Source organism: Ischnura elegans, chromosome 7 (assembly GCF_921293095.1).
Source record: "Ischnura elegans chromosome 7, ioIscEleg1.1, whole genome shotgun sequence".
NCBI lineage: Eukaryota > Metazoa > Arthropoda > Insecta > Odonata > Coenagrionidae > Ischnura > Ischnura elegans.
The window spans coordinates 65,568,908-65,587,744 of NC_060252.1; the positions used below are offsets into that span (position 1 = coordinate 65,568,908).

Below are 18,837 nucleotides of genomic sequence, written 5' to 3' on the forward strand. Positions count from 1 at the left end.
TCCTATCAGCGCTAAGCCTCGCCTCAAGGTCACCTCACAAGGCGGCAGCGGGAACCAGAAATACGTCACACGGAGAGATTTCCCGACATTCATGCTTACCCGTCGCGTTTTCGCGCGTTAGAAAATTTTCACTTTTCATTTAATCGCGAAAAATGGATATCGTCATTTAAAAATCTAAATGCGTGAAATACGCACTCCGGGAGTAATAATCTTTCGATTTAGGAAATAAAAAATAATAGGAAACCACCCTATTGTTTTTTGTGATCACTCCAATGATGAGGATTACCATCACTTTTTTCATCACTCGTCTGGTCAGTCTCTTTTTCCGTTGCTGATACAGTCACTAAAACCCCATATCAGCCAATCAGAATGCATGCTCGTATGGAGCGACTGCAGCACAACATTTGACAATCATGGGAATGACGTAGGTGAACATAAACGCAGCCAACATTGAGAAGTAAACAATGACAAACCTGGTGAATAGGGCGATACCTCCACCCATAAATACCGTACACTCTAATAGTAATATAACTATGCCTCCACTGCACAAATGCTCAACAATCCCCTACCGAATCAAATCCACTCATCTAGTAGCCCAACAATAAGAATGTGCGCAGCTGGCAGTAGCCATCTTGTAATTGTCATCATTGTCTGCCATCAAATATGCAATCTAGTCATTTACATTTATATTTTAACCAATGAAAATACCTTAATTCCTTATGCACCATATTGATGAGTCGTTGGCCAGTGCCTCTTCTTAATAGCCATTCTCTTGCCCATATTCTATGGTGCCATTGTTCATTTCGTCGCCGATGCAATATCACTTCTGCTGCAGCCAAAAGCAATCTATGCCAATGTAAATCATCCATAGTGGCACTCCCAAAATTTAATGATATCAATGTCAGGATTCAGGCTATAGATTTTCGTGATGCAGGTCCTTCGACAACGAGCTGTGATATCGGAAATGATGCAAAAAGTGATGGCATGAGGGACCGTGTGATTCAGAAAAATTACCACTTGAGCAATCCACGAAAAGCAATCACTCTAGTGATCACTAAGGGGGACGAAATAAATAATCGTGTGATTCATGCGTTGGCTTTTGTCTTCACATATCTCTGAAAATTTCCTCGTTCATTTGCAAATTCAGCGGAGCACCAAACTACGATAATCTCTCATTTGATTTAGCTCTGATTGGAAAATCCAAGTATAAACGCCTGTTTACATGATACAATAACATTTAAGAGTTAATTTCTGATTGCATGAACAATTTTTGTGGACCGGAACAGATCATGTAATACTGCATGAATGGATTTAGAACAGTTTCTATCTTCTTTTCATGCATTCGCTCGATGTGGGTGGTCACACTGTGCATTTTTGCATTCTCATTCTTGCATTCATACATTTAGATATTACCTTGTAAGGATCTTAGGTACTTTGTTAACTGGTTTTAAGTTACTTTGCCTTTCCCTCTCTACTTCCCTTTCCTACCCTTCCTTTCCCTTTGACCCCTGCTTGCCTGCACTTGTGGATCCTCGGACTGCATTCATCTTTAAGGCAATGAAATTGCTACTTTTACAGTAGACTCTCGTTATTACTAAGCTCACGGGACAGAAAAACCGGAGCTTCGTAATAAAGAAGTTCGTATGAACGTTTCTTTTAGGAATTGTCGAAAAAAACAGCATATAATAAATTGGATTAAATTACACGGAAGTATGTATAAAAAGGAAAATTCGTTTCAGTTTCCCAACAGAAAAATGTGGCATGAGGCAATCGAGGGTTGATATCTTCCCGAATACATTAAGTCTGATATACGAACTAGATGCATTCCAAGACCTTGTTCCTAAGTTGATAAACCTAACGCCCGGCCGCCGAGAGTTGTCCGATGACAGGCAAAATGGTTTAGGTTGGGTTAGGGGGCAAGGTTTCCAGGTAAGATAGGGAAACTCTTACAAAGGGTTCCGTGAAGAAGGGATCCAGAAGGGACGACGAGCATGAAGGACCCAAAGGAAGAATCACCTGTTTTGGTGATTCAAAGAAAGAGCTTGTTTTGGATCAGGTGGATCAGGCTTATTTCGGTGCTCCATATGCATTTGACAACATTGTATGAGTAGGCGAGGATGTGAGGTGTGTTTGGGGGACAGCTATTGGCTGCAAACCGTGCTGGTGTAGGGTTTTCCGCCCCTCCTATTGTGCCGTCATCAGACAACTCTCGCTGGCAGAACTGTATGCAAGGAATAGGGTAGTTTCCTTCATCAAAGAAAACGAAAGGCATTGATTGCGATTTGTTACTCACCATTAGTGTATTTATAATACACAAATTATTTGGTTTTAGAAATCCCAGTTCAGACGAATGGCAATGATAAATGATCCATGTTCATCCCAGGTGCTTAGGTGCATTAATTCTTCCAATATTTCCATCCAATGTGACATATTGTTATAAAATTAGGGCAACATCATAATTACGCTGTCATTAATATCTAGTTTAGTTGCTGAGTTTTTCACCCATGTTCGTATGAACGGATATTATTTCTTCCTGGGGCTGGGGCCGTGGTTCTCAGATTCAAAAAATGCATTGTCAAATTCGCCATGTATTTGGCATAGACTCTTTGTCAGGACCAACAGTTTTGCTTTGTATTATCGAAATTTTACTCTGTTACGTTTGCATTTTAGTTTGTCCAGATATCAGTTGAGGAACCACTGCATCTATGGCACCCAGAGTGTAAATTATGTGTGGGAGTCACAAGAAATTTTGCCATATTGGTATTCTTGCACCATGTGATGGCTTTGACATTAGATATCATCGTGTAACTAGTCCTCATTTGATTATTTTTCAGATGTACCGGTTGACTGTACGGTCTAGCAAAGAGAGTGTCTCGCAAGAAGTGTGCGACCTACTTGCAGAACAATTCTAAAGGACTAGTTCTGCGGGGAATAATTTATCTTGCTTATCAACTGAATGCAGACAGTTAAAGTGTTGAGCATTCACTATGCAAAAAATGTTCATCTGTGTACAGCTATGGCTGTGTTGATTGCAACTCTGTCAACTTGGGATCATGTGTATTTGAGAAAATAACTACGCAACCAGTTGTATTCATGAATTTATATTGTATATCTGTAGGATGTGAGTGTGTATGGCAGTGAATATAAATATATATATATAAATATTATAAATATATTTAAGAGATGATGCATTGCTTTTTGTGGGCAGTAAGCCTATGCAAATGATACGTGTTTATTTTATACCTAAAACGGTATAGACATTTGAAATCTTAAATGAATAGGCATATTTATTGTTACAAAATGCAAAGGTCACATCTCATCTACCTACCAGTGTATCCCTGAGGTGATATACTGTTCCTGTTTTCTGTTACATTGCTAACCTTCCCTAATTTTTTACAGCTATGTTATTCATTGGTTTTGCTGACCTTGAAATGCGTACATAGGTCTACTATTTAATGAAATTTATGTAGATTATGTATTATTACCCCAGTATGATTAGGGTGAAATTGTCATGTAAGCTAAAACTCAAAAGGTGTCGTGTACTATGAGTTGTTAGTGCAGTACGTAACAGTGAACAGGAATTTGGTCGAGGAATATTTTGTTTGAGCAATAAGACATAGCTTATACTTTCCAACCCCAAAGATGTAAAAAAATGTGTTAATGGAGATTGGCTGTATATAGATATATATATATAACTCTAATGGTGGTTAATAATCATGTGAATCGTGTTTCTCTGTAGCCCATTTTCTACCTTATTTACTTTCATATTTTCTCTTGCTGTTCCTCATCATCCTCTTAATATGTTATTTTTATACACCCTTATTCCAGTGAATTTCCTTCCTGTTGCCACTCCTTTTAATGCCCTTTGACATTCCTAGTGTCCTTAAAAAAAGAATGTGTGTGTGTACTAAATTTATAGTTGATGCAATTTTTTGTTATTTTTATTGCTGTACATGCCAAAAAATGAATTTCCAGGTCAAATGTGCTTTTTTTTGTGATACCATTTCATGAAATGTGGGTACGAAAAAGACTACCAAATTAAAGAAAAAGGCCCAATGTTTGTCGTCATCTTAGGTTTTTGTTTTTTGTTGAAATTCACTTTGTTGTGTGAGCTTTAGCATCTTTTGTCCAGGTTTTTGGAAATGAGAGAGAGCTGTATGCCGGTTTATTTGTGAGCAAATGTGCTGAATGGTTCATCAGTGAATTCCCCTCTCCTGTCCGCATGCCTGATTAACTCATCCTTGTAGCTAACATTCATGATCTATTTATAAAATAGCTACTGTGTATGATGGTGAGCGCGGCAGTTACTTCACACATTCCAGGGATAAGTTCATACTTGCAGAATTTAAAATCGGGAGGCTGTAATTCAGTTCATTTGAACATTTTTCCTTCTAGACTGGTCATGTTGCACACAACTAAATATAAATATATATATATTATAAATAGTCATATAAAAGAGATTTTGATCTAGTGTGTGCCTGAAGAAAATAGCTTGTGCATAATTATACACTTGAATTTAATGATTGGGACAATAATGATTGATTATGAAATGGCTGATCATAATGCATAGTCTACCTGCCCATGGGGGTCACAGTGCAGATGAGAAACGATGTTTCAGTATTATTATTAAAAGTCTATTGTACAATCATTTTCAATGTCAATTCATCTTTATTATCTGTGCGATAGCATCATTTTGACTCTCTTGAAATGAGGATTTGTATTTATCATACTGACTTAAAAAAGAGAATTGTGGCTTATATTACTTGATTTCATACCATTTTTCTTCAAGAACCCTCCCAAAATTTTGTTGATGCTATTCGTAATGAACATCGACTCATGTATTGATGTCTATATGACTGAACGAAAATCATTCATTACATTTTTACTTTGCCATTTAGTTTGGTGATGCTGGCCATTCTTTTCATGTGGTGTGCCCTGATGAATTTCTTGTACAGGGTGTGTAAACATTTCGGTGTGTAGAGCTGCATCCAGAATTTTCATCACTGCTAAGGTTACCGTTTACTTCTTGCTGCTATCCTCCCATTTTTGCTGATGACATTGGCAACCTCTCCTGCATCACATGCAAAGACCAATTCGTGTTATTCTGGTGTAAAAAAATTAAAGTTCTCTCCCTTGGAGGAGAGAGGCCTTTTCACCGAGAAAGGCTGAAGAAAATCACTGTACTCCCTCATTGGAAAAAATAAATGTATAAATTGTTGGAATTGTCGAGCTCTTATATTTTTAAGTTGTGCTATGTTTGCAAATGCGTATGGGTAACAGCTCCACACAGTTGAACCTGGGTATGCAACGACTACATATGCTTAGAAACTTGTGAAGTCTGAGAATGAATATCCATACTGGAAAACCTCCATTGGATAGAATTTCATAACTTCCAGGTCATATTTTTTCTCTCTCTCCCTCTCTCCTGTGACCACCTTGCCCATTATTTATGTACTCAAGATGTTTCATTATGAATGTGAAAGCACATATTTATTATGCATTTCGTGATCAAACACACACTCTCATAAGAAGTGCCAAGTCAGACAGTAAATATAGATAGCTGATGGGCCTGTAGGCCTGTATTTCATTGGTGATCTATTTACAGGAGTGGATTCAGCATCATATTTAGGGGGTCTTTCTCGAAGTCCATGCTTCCCAATGCCTAATAAGTCAGGACACAGATAATTTTATTTTTGATCTTGTTTTTTACAGTAGGGAATGTTACGCTATACAATAAATACAACTCAAACTTCTCTCACGTTTGGAACTTGTAGCCTTGCAATTGCATAAACACTCCCTTTAAAAATGTTAAAAAAACTATTACACAATTAAATTTTTTTTATACGATTTTGGGGTTTATGAACTCCCTCCACCTCTAAATCCTGCACTGTCGGCATGGTGATGATGTTTCCCCTGAATGACTGGAATTGTCATTCTAATTAAGGTTTGAGAGTGGGAAGACAACGTGAGATAAAAAGTTTGACTTTTCAGGGTCCAACTTTAGTAATTATTTAAGAATATGTGATGAGCCTGGACATCGTATACATAGTACAGTTTTTCCGGTTCTTAGGCATTTCTCATCCTTTTTCTCTTTTTTTCAGACTTCTTAAGTGAGATGTTCTGTGTTGCTTTAAGTGAGAAATGGGGTAAATAAGTTTCCTTTTTAAGTGGGGCACCTCTCTCACTCCTGCAAGGTTCTGTTATTATGTATTTCCATGTAAAGCTTAATTGCTTTGTACAATGGTTCAGCTCTATTCCATGGCGAAGACACTATTCACATGCGAGCCCAATAACAATATGAAGTTTATTACTAATTTTACTATGTTGACTCTGATCATACTGATGAAAGATTCAGGTCTTTGACACTTTGTTCATACTGTCAAGCAATAGAGTCTTGGGTTGCTGTAGTTGTGACGTAATTGGTGTGGTGAGAACGTGGAGTCATCATAAAATATGCATGCAGTCAGGGGCGCAGCTAGGAATTAAAGCTAGGGTGGTTTTAGGCACAACTAATACTTACGGGTGTGGTGGTACTGCATACCCACCAGGGTAAGCAGGAGTTGCGGGGGCGTTCCTCCCAAAATTTTTTTAAGAATAATGGTTCAAAATGGCTAGTTTTACGGCTTTCTGAGGGATATTTGATAAATCCTAACACTATTCTATAAGTAATACTGATCCAAATAAGGAAAATGGATTTAACTTAAAAATTTCTCTGAGCTCTGGGAGGGGGTTTTATCCCCCAACCCCCCCCCCCCTCGCTGCGCCACTGCATGCAGTCAGTTCATGCCTGTCTTGCTGCTTGAAACTATGCCCTGGACCACATTTTTACTGTAAAAGAATGCTCGGGACAGTAGGTATTAGTTGTTGTTTTGAATTAACCTCTTGGATGGAGAGAAATCCACTCCTTTTGATTAGAGTATAACAGCTGTTTAAATTTTTGAACTGTTTACAGTGACCAGAGAAGAATCTTCATCCTACATCCCCAACAAAGTTCAATTGTGTGGGTATTTTGAACTACCAATGTTATTTCTATAATTAAAGTTGTTCCTTGGTGGCTGTTTTTCCGATAATCAGCAATCGAAAAGTGAAATTATTTCTTCAAATTTCATATGGGTAATCCAGTTTGATGATGCTAGGTTTGTAAAGCAACAAATGTAGCTTTTTCCATCCAACACTGATGCCATATGAGGTTCTATCATGCATGGATCATCCAGATTCACATTGGTTAGAATAGTCTATGGTGTAGGCCCTGAAGTATTGATTAACATGAGGCAAAATGTGCTAGAATAAATCATTATAAAATACCACTGAACAGGATTTTAAGTGCATGAATTATTATTACCTAATTCATTGGTTCTTAATATTTTTCACTCATTTCTCATGATACAGAAATCTAAGATAAGGAATGTGTTCAATGGAGTTAGTTGTGTTTTAAAAAAGTGTTGATTCAAGTCATTGGACTGCTCAGAAAATTTGAGTGCTTGTGATTGTCACTGGCCAAACAATTCTGACTTCGTTCAATTACACTGCTTTTGTCTTACTTGCACTGAGCGAAGAATTGCGGAAGTCATATGGAACATTTTCCTTGGTACCCGGATTGTAAACTTCACAGTTGCTTCGATTGACATTGTCTAGGTATATATGACAATTGAGGTCACAATATTTTTATTAAAATCTTTGGAAGCATACATTTGCCCAATAATTTAATTTGTACACATAGTAAAAATATTAATTTTTCCATCAACTCTGCATATAAGGCATTCAAGGAATCTAATTCCATGCCTTTAGACATGGCATCTTGCTTTCGGCTTTTTTCACTCACCCTCAGAAAAATATTTCTATATTTGGCCATTATTTGAACATTCAAAATCAAATCCTTGATATAATGTAAAAACTAAATAAAATATAATCAATATTATGAATTGAAAAATTAAGCACTTCGATTGTTACCGCATGACATTGTACGGCATTTAGTTATACAAATGACGCCATTATTTTTTAATTTAGCTCACCATAATATGCTCATTGTAAATGTTATTCATACAGACCACCAGCTTCATGTATCAGGATTTCATTGGTGTGCTGATTAAACCGGAAGCTCCGGGAAGTCACTCATAACGAATGAGCAACGATTAACAGTCACCATTTGAAACCTACGAAGACCGCTATTTCTGTATGTCTCCAGCAAGGTATCGATCAACTTTTCGAAGATGTCAGAGATATCTAGGATCAGTACACGTTCACCCACTCCGCTATGATTAGAGGTCTGGTTGGTGATATTATAAAGGTAAGCGCATACCTTTCAGCATGCACTTATTTCAACTCTTCCTGTACATTTACTTTAGTTGCATGTGGTCATAGGTATAGGTTCCTATCCTTATTGTTGTGAATGGATGAATTCTTGACATTTCTTGTGCATTATCAAATCATTACTTCTAACTGGGCGTCATTAATAATCAATATCTTGAAGAACTCAGTTATCATTGTTGTTACGAGTTTCGTCCTATAGCCACTAGTCGCTATTGACACCGGCCTTTGATGTCAATATTTACCTATAAAAGGTTAGGAATTATTGTGATATTGTCTTGAAATTTCGGTGGGATCAAGCGTTCGTACTCGATGCGTCGTTCCTCCAAGTCATGGCCAAGTCCAATCTCAAGGTATATTTGCGTAAATAAATAGCACTCGTTCACATAAGCAAGGTGAGGAACACACTAAAAAACTCACAAGAACCAATCTAATCCCAGAAGTGTCCATATACTTTCGATCATATCATCGTTTTCTCACAGGTTTTTTTATCAATATTTTGATTGTTCGGCACTGAGAAATGTACCGGCAACTGCGCTATGATATGATGGCGGTAGATGATGGAACTTAGTCGTGGAGTTCGCTATTTTGAAAGCGTTCGTTAGATGGCGTGGAGGGCATGAGATTGACGTCAGGATGATCCTCAGATGATTTCCTGATTATCTCATTTCTTCACTCTGCACCCAGCTTGAGTCCTTCCTTTCGCTTGGAGGAGTGCGGTTGCCCCTTTGTCAGTGACTCGGCGTCACTTCCATGAGTGGGTTGATCTCTTGTGCCGTCCTTTCCTGCGGGAGAAAAAGGAAATTGCTGTTAAATTATTGAAGGATTTTGCCTTTTAGTTTAGTCGAAGATTTTATTGTTCACTTCGAAACCGTAAACAAGTGTTATGATAGGTTAACGTTTAAATTTATTGTGAATACCATGACAGTGAGAAAAATGCTTATAGCATAATACTTTCGACTTATTATCGCATAAGTCGAAAGTCCTCAGCATATGAAATGCCCTCGGATTAAATTTTTCAAGGGAAGAATGTTATGGCATGTACTTGGAGGAGGGGACCGGCCTGAGGTCGTTTACGCCAAGAGGGAATGCTACTTGGATTCGGCACGCTAAGGGGACCACGGCTAAACGTCCCATCCGACGAACGGAATGCTGTACTTGAAGTGCTCCCCAAGAAGTACTTTAGCAGGCATCGGTCGGTCTCCGAAATACATCCAAAGCCGCCGGTATTTGAACCCGGACCCCCTGGGTGGGAAGCCAGCACACAAGCCCACATCACCACCCCGATCTATCTTCAAGTGCAAATTTTTTTTACAAAAATTAACCCTTTGAAAGGAAGATAGGTTTGCCTATCAAGAGACATAATAAATATTGCTAATCCCAAAAATCCATTGTTAAAATCCCCGCGTAAAGATTGTTGCGCGGTTCGCTCTGTTCATAAAGAATTATTCTAATTATTGGTCTGGTTCATAATAAGTCAAACAACGCCTATTTAAGTTGTTGCGTTGAGAGGTTTGAGCGCCTGGCGTGAATTAAATGATCCGGGTTCATCTATATTATATACAACCCGATGTGTGACAGATAGCTCACTGCCTCACTGATTCACGTATACAAATTCCCGACCACTTCCGGACGTGCTGGGAAGACGAAATTTTTACAGGTAGTGGAGAAAAAATATTCATCGGGGGGAAAAGTCCGAAAACTCGAAAAACTCGATCGGTTTTCGAGATATATCGATCCGAATTAACATTGGAGCCTTATGGGACTAAAACATATTCCATTTATTGCCTACTTAAAAATGTCACGGGAACATGAAATGTCACTGACGGAAACTAGATTTTTTGGCCGATTTTTTGATGTGAAACATTTTGCCATATTTTGTTTATAAGTATTTTTTATAATTTTTTTAAATTTCCAATGCTTTTCTTATGGGCCTATCTTTGGATTTTTTTAAAACCAACTTATAATCGTTGTAGGAATAAGTCCTTAACGTATGAGATACTAGATTTTTTGGTTGATTTTTTGGTGTGGTTGCCTTTGCAATGTTTTGTTTAAAAGTATTTTTTTTAACAATTTAAAATTTCCAATGCTTTTCTTATGGGCTCACTTTGGGAATTTTTTTGACCAATTTGCAATAATCGTAGGACCAATTCAATTTAATGCAAGATACTAGATTTTTTATTCAATTTTTCGGCTATCTTCATGTATCCAAAGGACGAAAGAATTTCGAGTTATTAACGATTATGTATTTCCATTGAAATTGCGACTCCTACAACGTTTGGTAACTTACAACACATCCGCCGTGAAGTTTGCATTCCCTCAACACACGATTTTAAATTTTTCCGAATTTTTTTTTACCACTTCCCGACGTGGTACGGACACCAAATTCAGGTGATTGACGTCTTTCTCGTGCCCGTACGCGCCGCTACCAGGAGAACGCAGAATATTTAATTTTAACGGGTGACACCGTCGAAAAAGCATGCTTACACTACAGCTACAGAGCCGAAATGTTTATCCAAGGTAAACGATGCCGCGTTATACAGAACAAGCACTTTAGGTCCCCCGAAAACCCCCTGTGACCCCCCCAAAAAAATAAAAATTACATAATAAGTCGTATATTTCGTGTACCGTTCATCCCAGTTGTATCGTTTTTATTGATTCCGAATGGGAATTGTGTCGGCTATATTTACGCCTCATGTTCAATTATCCTGCCGCAATTACACACCCGCAATAAAACTTCAAATTTTTAAATGTACATTTCTTAACAAAATAGTAGAGTAATAAAAGGGCTTCCAGGACAAGGACACCTAAAACCGATTTTTTTTAACCACTTCCCCATAAGGTACGGCTACGAAATTCACATCAGTTATGCCTTATTACAGCGCCTATGCACCGCTATGTGGAGATCACAGAATTGGTAATCTAAATGTGAGTAATACGGAAAAATTCATTGTTCCCCTACAGTTAGATCGCTGGAATTTTTACTGTAGGTAAACAAAGACCTTTTATACAAGAAAACCCCTCGAAATTTCACGTGGCTTCCTATAAGACCGGGGAAAAAATTCTTATTTTTCTGTTAATACCATGTTCTTCGGTGTTTTCGCATATTTTAGCAGTATTTCCCTTCTCCTATGACTCATCGCTAAGGAATTCATTTGGATGATTGTGACCGTTGTCAGTACACTCATAAAAAACCCTGGCAACCCCCCGGACCGCCTTCGAAACATCGTCATTAGCTAAAATGCCACAATCACATCTAGCATGCGTCTACATTCTGCCTCATTATCCCCCGGTAGCCTTTGTAAACGATGGGGGTTAGCTGGTAGTACGCATTGCTCTGTGAGGAGTGAAAACCCTGGCGGCGAAGATGCCCCCGCCCCAGGAACGACGGAGACATTCCAAGGAGTCAGAGGCGCGGAAAACCTCCGAGAACCCTCGGGCGGCAAATCCGCTCCAACACGTGGAGCAGCCGAATGGGTGTCTTACGAGGGGGGAGGGCGCCGATAACCCTTGGGCGGCGAAGCCGCCCAAAGACGAGGAACGGCGAATGCGTTCCGAGGAGTCGACGGTTCGGGGGGACACAGTAAACCTTGGGCGGCGAAGCCGCCCCATCACGCGGATGGGCGATGCCGTTCCCAGGAGTCGACGCCTCGGGGAGACACGGGTAAACCTTGGGCGGCGATGGCGCCCCATCACATGGAAGCTTACGGGGGGAGGGCGCCGATAACCCTTGGGCGGCGAAGCCGCCCACAGACGAGGAACGGCGAAGCCGTTCCGAGGAGTCGACGGCTCGGGGGGACACAGTAAACCTTGGGCGGCGAAGCCGCCCAATCACGTGGAAGGGGGACGCCGTTCCCAGGATTCGACGCCTCGGGGGAACACGGGTAAACCCTGGGCGGCGAACCCGCCCCATTACGAGGAAGCTTACGAGGGAGGGCGCCGATAACCCTTGGGCGGCGAAGCCGCCCCCACGCGAGGAACGGCGCAGCCGTTCCGAGGAGGCGATGGCTCGGGGAAATAGGTAAACCTTGGGAGGCGAAGCCGCCCCATTACGACGAGATAACCCTTGGGCGGTGAAGCCGCCCACAGGCGAGGAACGGCGCAGCCGTTCCGAGTTGTCGAAGGCGCGGGGGAACACCGGTAAACCTTGGGCGGCGAAGCCGCCCCGCCACGAGGAAGGGCGATGCCGTTCCCAGGAGTCCACGCCTCTGGGGGACTCGGGTAACCCTTGGGCGGCGAAGCCGCCCTAACACGATGAACGGCGAAGCCGTTCCGAGGTGCTAGCTGGTGTCTGTTGGAGGGCTGCCTCAATATATGGGCGGCGAAGCCGACCCACAACGAGAAACGGCGAAGCCGTTCCGAGGAGTCCCGGGTGGGACGGCGAAGCCGTCCGGTGGGGGCGGCGAGGAACGGCGCAGCCGTTCCGAGTTGTCGCAGTCTCGGGGGAACACCGGTAAACCTTGGGTGGCGAAGCCGCCCCGGCACGAGGAAGGGCGATGCCGTTCCCAGGAGTCCACGCCTAGGTGGGACTCGGATAAAATTTGTGCGGCGAAGCCGCCCTCACACGATGAACGGCGAAGCCGTTCCGAGGAACCAGCTGCTGTCCGTCGGAGGGCTGCCTAAATATATGGGCGGCGAAGACGACCCCTTGGCGAGGAACGGCGAAGCCGTTCCGAGTAGTCGCGGGGTGGACGGCGAAGCCGTCCGGTGGGGGCAGCCGGCGAAGCCGGATGCGAGGGGTTTTAGGGGGCGTAGCCCCCTAACGAGCGCGCGCAGCGCGGCGAGTCCTATCTATATACAGCCGGTGTGGTGACTGACTGACTCATGGATACAAATTCCTGGCCAATTCCAGAAGTGCTGGAGAGCTGAAATTTGGCAGGCGTGCGGGGATCCCGAAATGATCCGGAGGAAAAATCCGAAAACCGGAAGTTTCCGCCACGTGTCGTCGCTAGGTCGACAAAATGGCCGAAATCGCGCCTTTTCCGGGGGCCGTCTTTCGGTTTTTATTTTACTGCGCGGGAACCGTGCGTGCCACCCGAATCAATAATGCATTTTTTAAAAGCTGATAAACGTGGCCATGTGACTGTGTAATGCTCTTAGTTTCATTTTAAGAAAATTGCAGCCAAAATGGCGTCCAAAAAGTGGTTTTTCGAAAATATTTTCATAACTTCCGCTCCCCTCGACTTAATTTCAGGTGTAAGATAACGAAAATGATTATTATATATGGTCATAACATCGTTTACGAAATTATGTTAACAATTCTTTTTCATCGTCCTTGGTTACTGAGAAAAAAATTAAAATATTCCGAAAATCACCGAAAATTACGATTTCTAAAAGATCAACACAACATTTTGTCTATTTCAACCTAACCGATTTCTTTCAAACTTTGTAGTTACATACAACTATGCATTGTCTTTCAGAAAACATAAACATTTGATAAATAATTCAATGTATTTAACCGCGAAAAATTAAAAATGGCGGACACTACTCACTTTTTTCAGGGACTGGTTTGCATTTTTATTGTATTACTCTCGAAATATGGTTGTCATAGGGCACACTTCTTTTAGACATGACAGTAAATTAATGTCACCATATAGTATCGTCATCTTTAAACCCCCTGAAACCCCTTAAAAAATTAAAATTTCCATATAAGTAGCCTTTTCGGGTACTCTTCGTCCCAATTCCGCCGCTTTTCCAATCCTTACCACTCATCGCTACGGAATTGATGTGGACGATTGATGACCGCTGGCAGTAAAAACTATAAACCCCCTGTAAACCCACATACACCCCCCACCCCCAAAAAATAAAATTTTGCATATAAGTCTACTTTTTGGGTACTTTTCGTGACTATTCCACCGCCCCCAACGACTCATCCCCACGGAACTTATGTGAACGGATGGTGACCGCCAGGAGTACACACTTTAAAACCCCCGGTATCCCCCTGAAATCCCCCCCCAAATGTAAAATGTGTCATTTAGCCTCCTATTGGGGAACTTCTCGAAAACATTACGCCGCACTACCCGTCCCCTCTGAGCTCTAGATCCGGAATATTTGGTGAGAGCAAGCCACCGTAAACCATACAGGAAAAATACCAGAAAACCCCCGATCACCTCCTGGAACATCGCCGAAAAAAAAAATTTTTAAGTCGCCTTTCCGAATAGTTTTCGTCACAATTTAACCGGTGCCCCTACCACCTATTAAAACCCCCGATAACCCCGTGAAACCTCCCAAAATAAATCGCCGCTCTAGGTAAAAGAATCGTCAGACCACTGTTCCGGACCCCTAGGACATATCGGCACGGAATTTATGAGAACGATTTGTGACCACTGGTTTAACACAAGTATAAAACCCCCGGTATTCCGTTGGAACCCCCCGCAAAAAATGAAGAACTTGCCATTAAGTCTTCTTCTACGGGTACTTGTCGCTACTATCACTCCGCATTGCACTACCCTTTACAATCATCGCTACGTGATCACTGTGGACGATTAGTGACCGCATGCATAACACATTAAAACCCCCGAATCCCCCTGGGCACCCCTCTCGGTGGAGAAGAGCATTAATGAGGACTAAGCGGAGCAGCCGCGGGGGGCTCCTCAACCCCAAGGCGGCGAAGCCGCCCCGGTGTTCAAGCGGCGCAGCCGCTGTAGTGTCCCCCATCTCAACTCACATTCAACCCCTGGGCGGCGAAGCCGCCCTTCAGCGAGGAACGGCGAAGCCGTTTCGAGGAATGAGTGGGGCGCCTCCCTACCCCTTGGCCGGCGTAGCCGGCCCCTAGCTGAGGTGAGATTATTCGAACTTTAAAAGTCTTCGAGCGACCACAAATGTAGACGGCGAAGCCGGAACCGGGGTTTTTAAGGGGCGGAGCCCCTTAACGAGCGCGCGGAGCGTGCGAGTCTCTTATATATACAGCCGGATGTGTAACTGACTCATCTACTCATGGATACAAATTCACAGCCAAAACTGTGATAGGTGTGGACATTTGACTTATTGAACGTAAAAGTAAAAAAAAATTCATCGGGAGGAAAAATCTGAAAACTCGAAAAAGTCGATTAGTTTTCGAGATATATCGACTTGAATTAACATGGGAGCCTTATGGGACTAAAACGTTTTTGCTTTTATTTCGTATTTTGAAACGTGGTAGGAACATGATAATCAATGGACATAAACTAGATTTTTTGATTGATTTTTTGGTATGGTTGTCATAACGATGTATTTATATTTACTATTTTTTATCATTTTTTTAAAAATTTCCAATGCTTTTCTTACGGGACTAACTTTGGAATTTTTTTTGACCAACTTGCAATAATCGTAGGACAAATTCCTTGAAACGCAAGATACTAGATTTTTTGCTTGATTTTTTGGCCATCTTGGAATATTCACAAGTCGAAACAATTCCGAGGAATAAACGATTTTCGATTTTCCATTGTCGAGGAGACGAATATTAAATTTCGGATTTCGGCTTTGAGACTTCGGCATATGAAAATTTGGAATCTCCGTGAAAACCCTTAGAGGGTACTTCGTACCCTCACGCCCTACCCTGTTTTTCCGATAACCCTCTTGGTTAATTCATAATAAAATTCCGAAAAATATCCTGCACGTGAGAAAATCATTGTCGCCATTATTTTGTGAAGCACACGATCTTGAATAACTTGGCAACCGTTCAAGTTAGAGGAATGAAATTTTCAGGGTAATACTATAATCAAAAAGGACAACTTTTTCAATGATAACCATTCCACTCGATCGATTCATGTGAGAGTTATATCGATACCAATCTCCTTGGATACGTTTTATTCGCTAATAACTTTCTCGTTATTCGAAGTATGAATACGAAATTCAAATGTAATACTAAAGTTGACGTGCTTAATCTGCCAAAAGTTAAATCAAGCGGATCGAATAATTAGAAGCGAAGTTATAATCGATCCAATGGTGCATTCGATATATGTCTTTTTCAGACTTGTTTACATAGTTACGGGGATAAAATTTTTAATTATTTGCTTAGACAGCAACGTACTATACGTACATGTAAAATATTTTGTTGAGTAATGATTCCTTTGGAAGATATATCGAAATGAAATAATTTCGATAGGTCTAATTTTCTCCTTTGTTATTGACCGTAGATGCCCGAAATTTTAAGGATAGTACGTGATTGGTGATATAAGATTTCTGTTATCTTTGTGTCACCATGGCAACCATAGTTTTAACTTTATGGCTAAATATATTTTCAATGTAAAGTAAATGGGGATATGTCAAAATCGTTTTATACAAGTTTCCTCACAATCACACGTTCTTGAATAACTTGGCAACCGTTCAAGTTAGATGAATGAAATTTTCAGGGTAATACTATAATCAAAAAGGACAACTTTTTCAATGATAACCATTCCACTCGATCGATTCATGTGAGAGTTATATCGATACCAATCTCCTTGAATACGCTTTCTTCGCTAATAACTATTTTGTTATTCAAGGTATGAATACGAAACTCAAATATAATATTAATGTGTACCTTCCTAATCAGACAAAAGATAAATCAAGCGGATCGAATAATTAGAAGCGAAGTTATAATCGATCCAAGGGTGCATTCGATACATGTCTTTTTCAGACTTGTTGACATAGTTGCGGGGATAAAATTTTTAATTATTTGCTTAGACATCAACGTACTATACGTACATGTAACATATTTTGATGAGTAATGATTCAAAATGAAGATATATCGAAATGAAATAATATCGATATGCCTCATTTTCTCCTTTGTTATTAAATGTAGATGTCTGAAATTTTTAGGATAGTACGTGATTGGTGATATAAGATTTCTGTGATATTTTGGTCTCCATGGCAACCATAGTTTCAACTTTATGCCGAAATATATTTTCAATGTAAAGTAAATGGGGATATATCAAAATCGTTTTATACAAATATCCTCACAAGCACACGATCTTGAATAACTTGGCAACCGTTCAAGTTAGAGGAATGAAATTTTTAGGGTAATACTATAATCAAAAAGGACAACTTTTGCAATGATAACCAATTCTCTCGGTAGATTAATGTGTGAGTTATATCGATACCAATCTCCTTGTATACGCTTTCTTCGCTAATAACTATTTTGTTATTCAAGATATGAAATCGTAATTCAAATGCAATACCAAAGTTGACGTGTTTAATCTAACAAAAGTTAAATCAGGCGGATCGAATAATTAGAAGCGAAGTTATAATCGATCTAAGGGTGCATTCGATACATGTCTTTTTCAGACTTGTTTACATAGTTACGGGGATAACATTTTTAATTATTTGCTTAGACAGCAACGTACTATACGTACATGTAACATATTTTGATGAGTAATGATTCATAATGAAGATATATCGAAATGAAATAATATCGATATGCCTCATTTTCTCCTTTGTTATTGAATGTAGATGTCTGAAATTTTTAGGATAGTACGTGATTGATGATATAAGATTTCTGTTATCTTTTGGTCTCCGTGGAAAACCATAGTTTTAACTTTATGGCGAAATATATTATCAATGTTAAGTAAATGGGGATATATCGATATCGTTTTATACAAGTTTCCTCTTTTGCGAGATTAATAAAAATATAAGGACATGATCCTTACCATAGAGGTCACATTTAGCAATGATGAACATCCCGCTCTACCCGTTTTCCAACAAGAAAAATCGAATCTAAATTGCTGGAATTCGATTTGTCGCTTACATATTTTTTTATTTAATTATGAAAGGGACTTAAACTCTTACCGGTAGATAAGAAAGGTACAAAACAAGATAAAAGTTTCAATAAACTAATGCAGTCGTTATAGTTGACGTTATGTTCGATAAAATTGTGTACTGTAGAGATTCCTTTTGCAGACCTTTTACTAAAGTTGCTGGGATAAGACTTTTAACGGTATGCTAGAAGGTAACTTACGATTCATACATATAAAATATTTTGCAGAAGTACATCCCCTTTTCAAGATATGTCGATATGAAATTATATCGATAAGTGTCATTTTCTCCTAGCATATTAACCGTACCTACCCCATATTTTCGTCTTTTAGTACGGTATTTATATTAAGGCCATCTTCAGCCAACAGAAACAAAACTGGATGGTTTACTCACGCGATAAAAGATGTCACGTAAAATTGTTTCGTTGTAAAAAACACGGTTTTCCCATATTTAAGCCACGAACAGAGATACTTTGGTCTTATTTATTGTCATTGCGATTGCCAATCTAATTAGAAATTGAACCCGTATGTATTCATTTGGCACATCTGTCGGAATAATAGGGATTCGTGGCAGTAATACATCTCCTTGGAACATGCTATTTATATCTTAGTGTGATGGGAAAATATTTCAAACGGCATAAACAATATTGACGGTCGTCAAGGGAAAGGTAAGCGAAACACGCTAAACTTGAACCTTTTTTGGATGTTTATTTCTAAATTCAGTGTAAATCAGGTATAAAACGAAATGGATCTGCAGCATTAAGAAGGTGCAATTCTTTTCCTTTCGAATGATATATGGCTTAACTTAATGTGACCA

The 18,837-nt window shown here is 40.1% G+C and overlaps 2 protein-coding genes and 1 long non-coding RNA gene across 6 annotated transcripts in view; 2 read left to right on the top strand and 1 right to left on the bottom strand.

Moving 5' to 3' along the window:
- Positions 1–5,222, top strand: part of LOC124161830 (AP-2 complex subunit alpha) — an 84,484-nt gene extending 79,262 nt beyond the window's left edge. For both annotated transcript variants that reach the window (XM_046538033.1, XM_046538034.1), the window contains exon 20: positions 2,835–5,222. In XM_046538033.1, coding sequence (XP_046393989.1) covers positions 2,835–2,912 — 78 coding nt within the window. In that variant the 3' untranslated portion in view covers positions 2,913–5,222. The remainder of the gene's footprint in view (positions 1–2,834) is intronic.
- A 2,425-nt stretch (positions 5,223–7,647) lies between these two features.
- LOC124161995 overlaps positions 7,648–18,837 on the top strand; it is a 317,004-nt gene continuing 305,814 nt past the window's right edge. For all 3 annotated transcript variants that reach the window (XM_046538302.1, XM_046538305.1, XM_046538303.1), the window contains exon 1: positions 7,648–8,287. The gene's annotated coding sequence lies outside the window, so the exon portion shown is untranslated. The remainder of the gene's footprint in view (positions 8,288–18,837) is intronic.
- The window catches only part of LOC124161997, a 31,327-nt gene continuing 21,151 nt past the window's right edge, over positions 8,662–18,837 (bottom strand). Inside the window, exon 2 of the long non-coding RNA XR_006865460.1 lies at positions 8,662–9,092. This is a non-coding gene — a long non-coding RNA (uncharacterized LOC124161997). The remainder of the gene's footprint in view (positions 9,093–18,837) is intronic.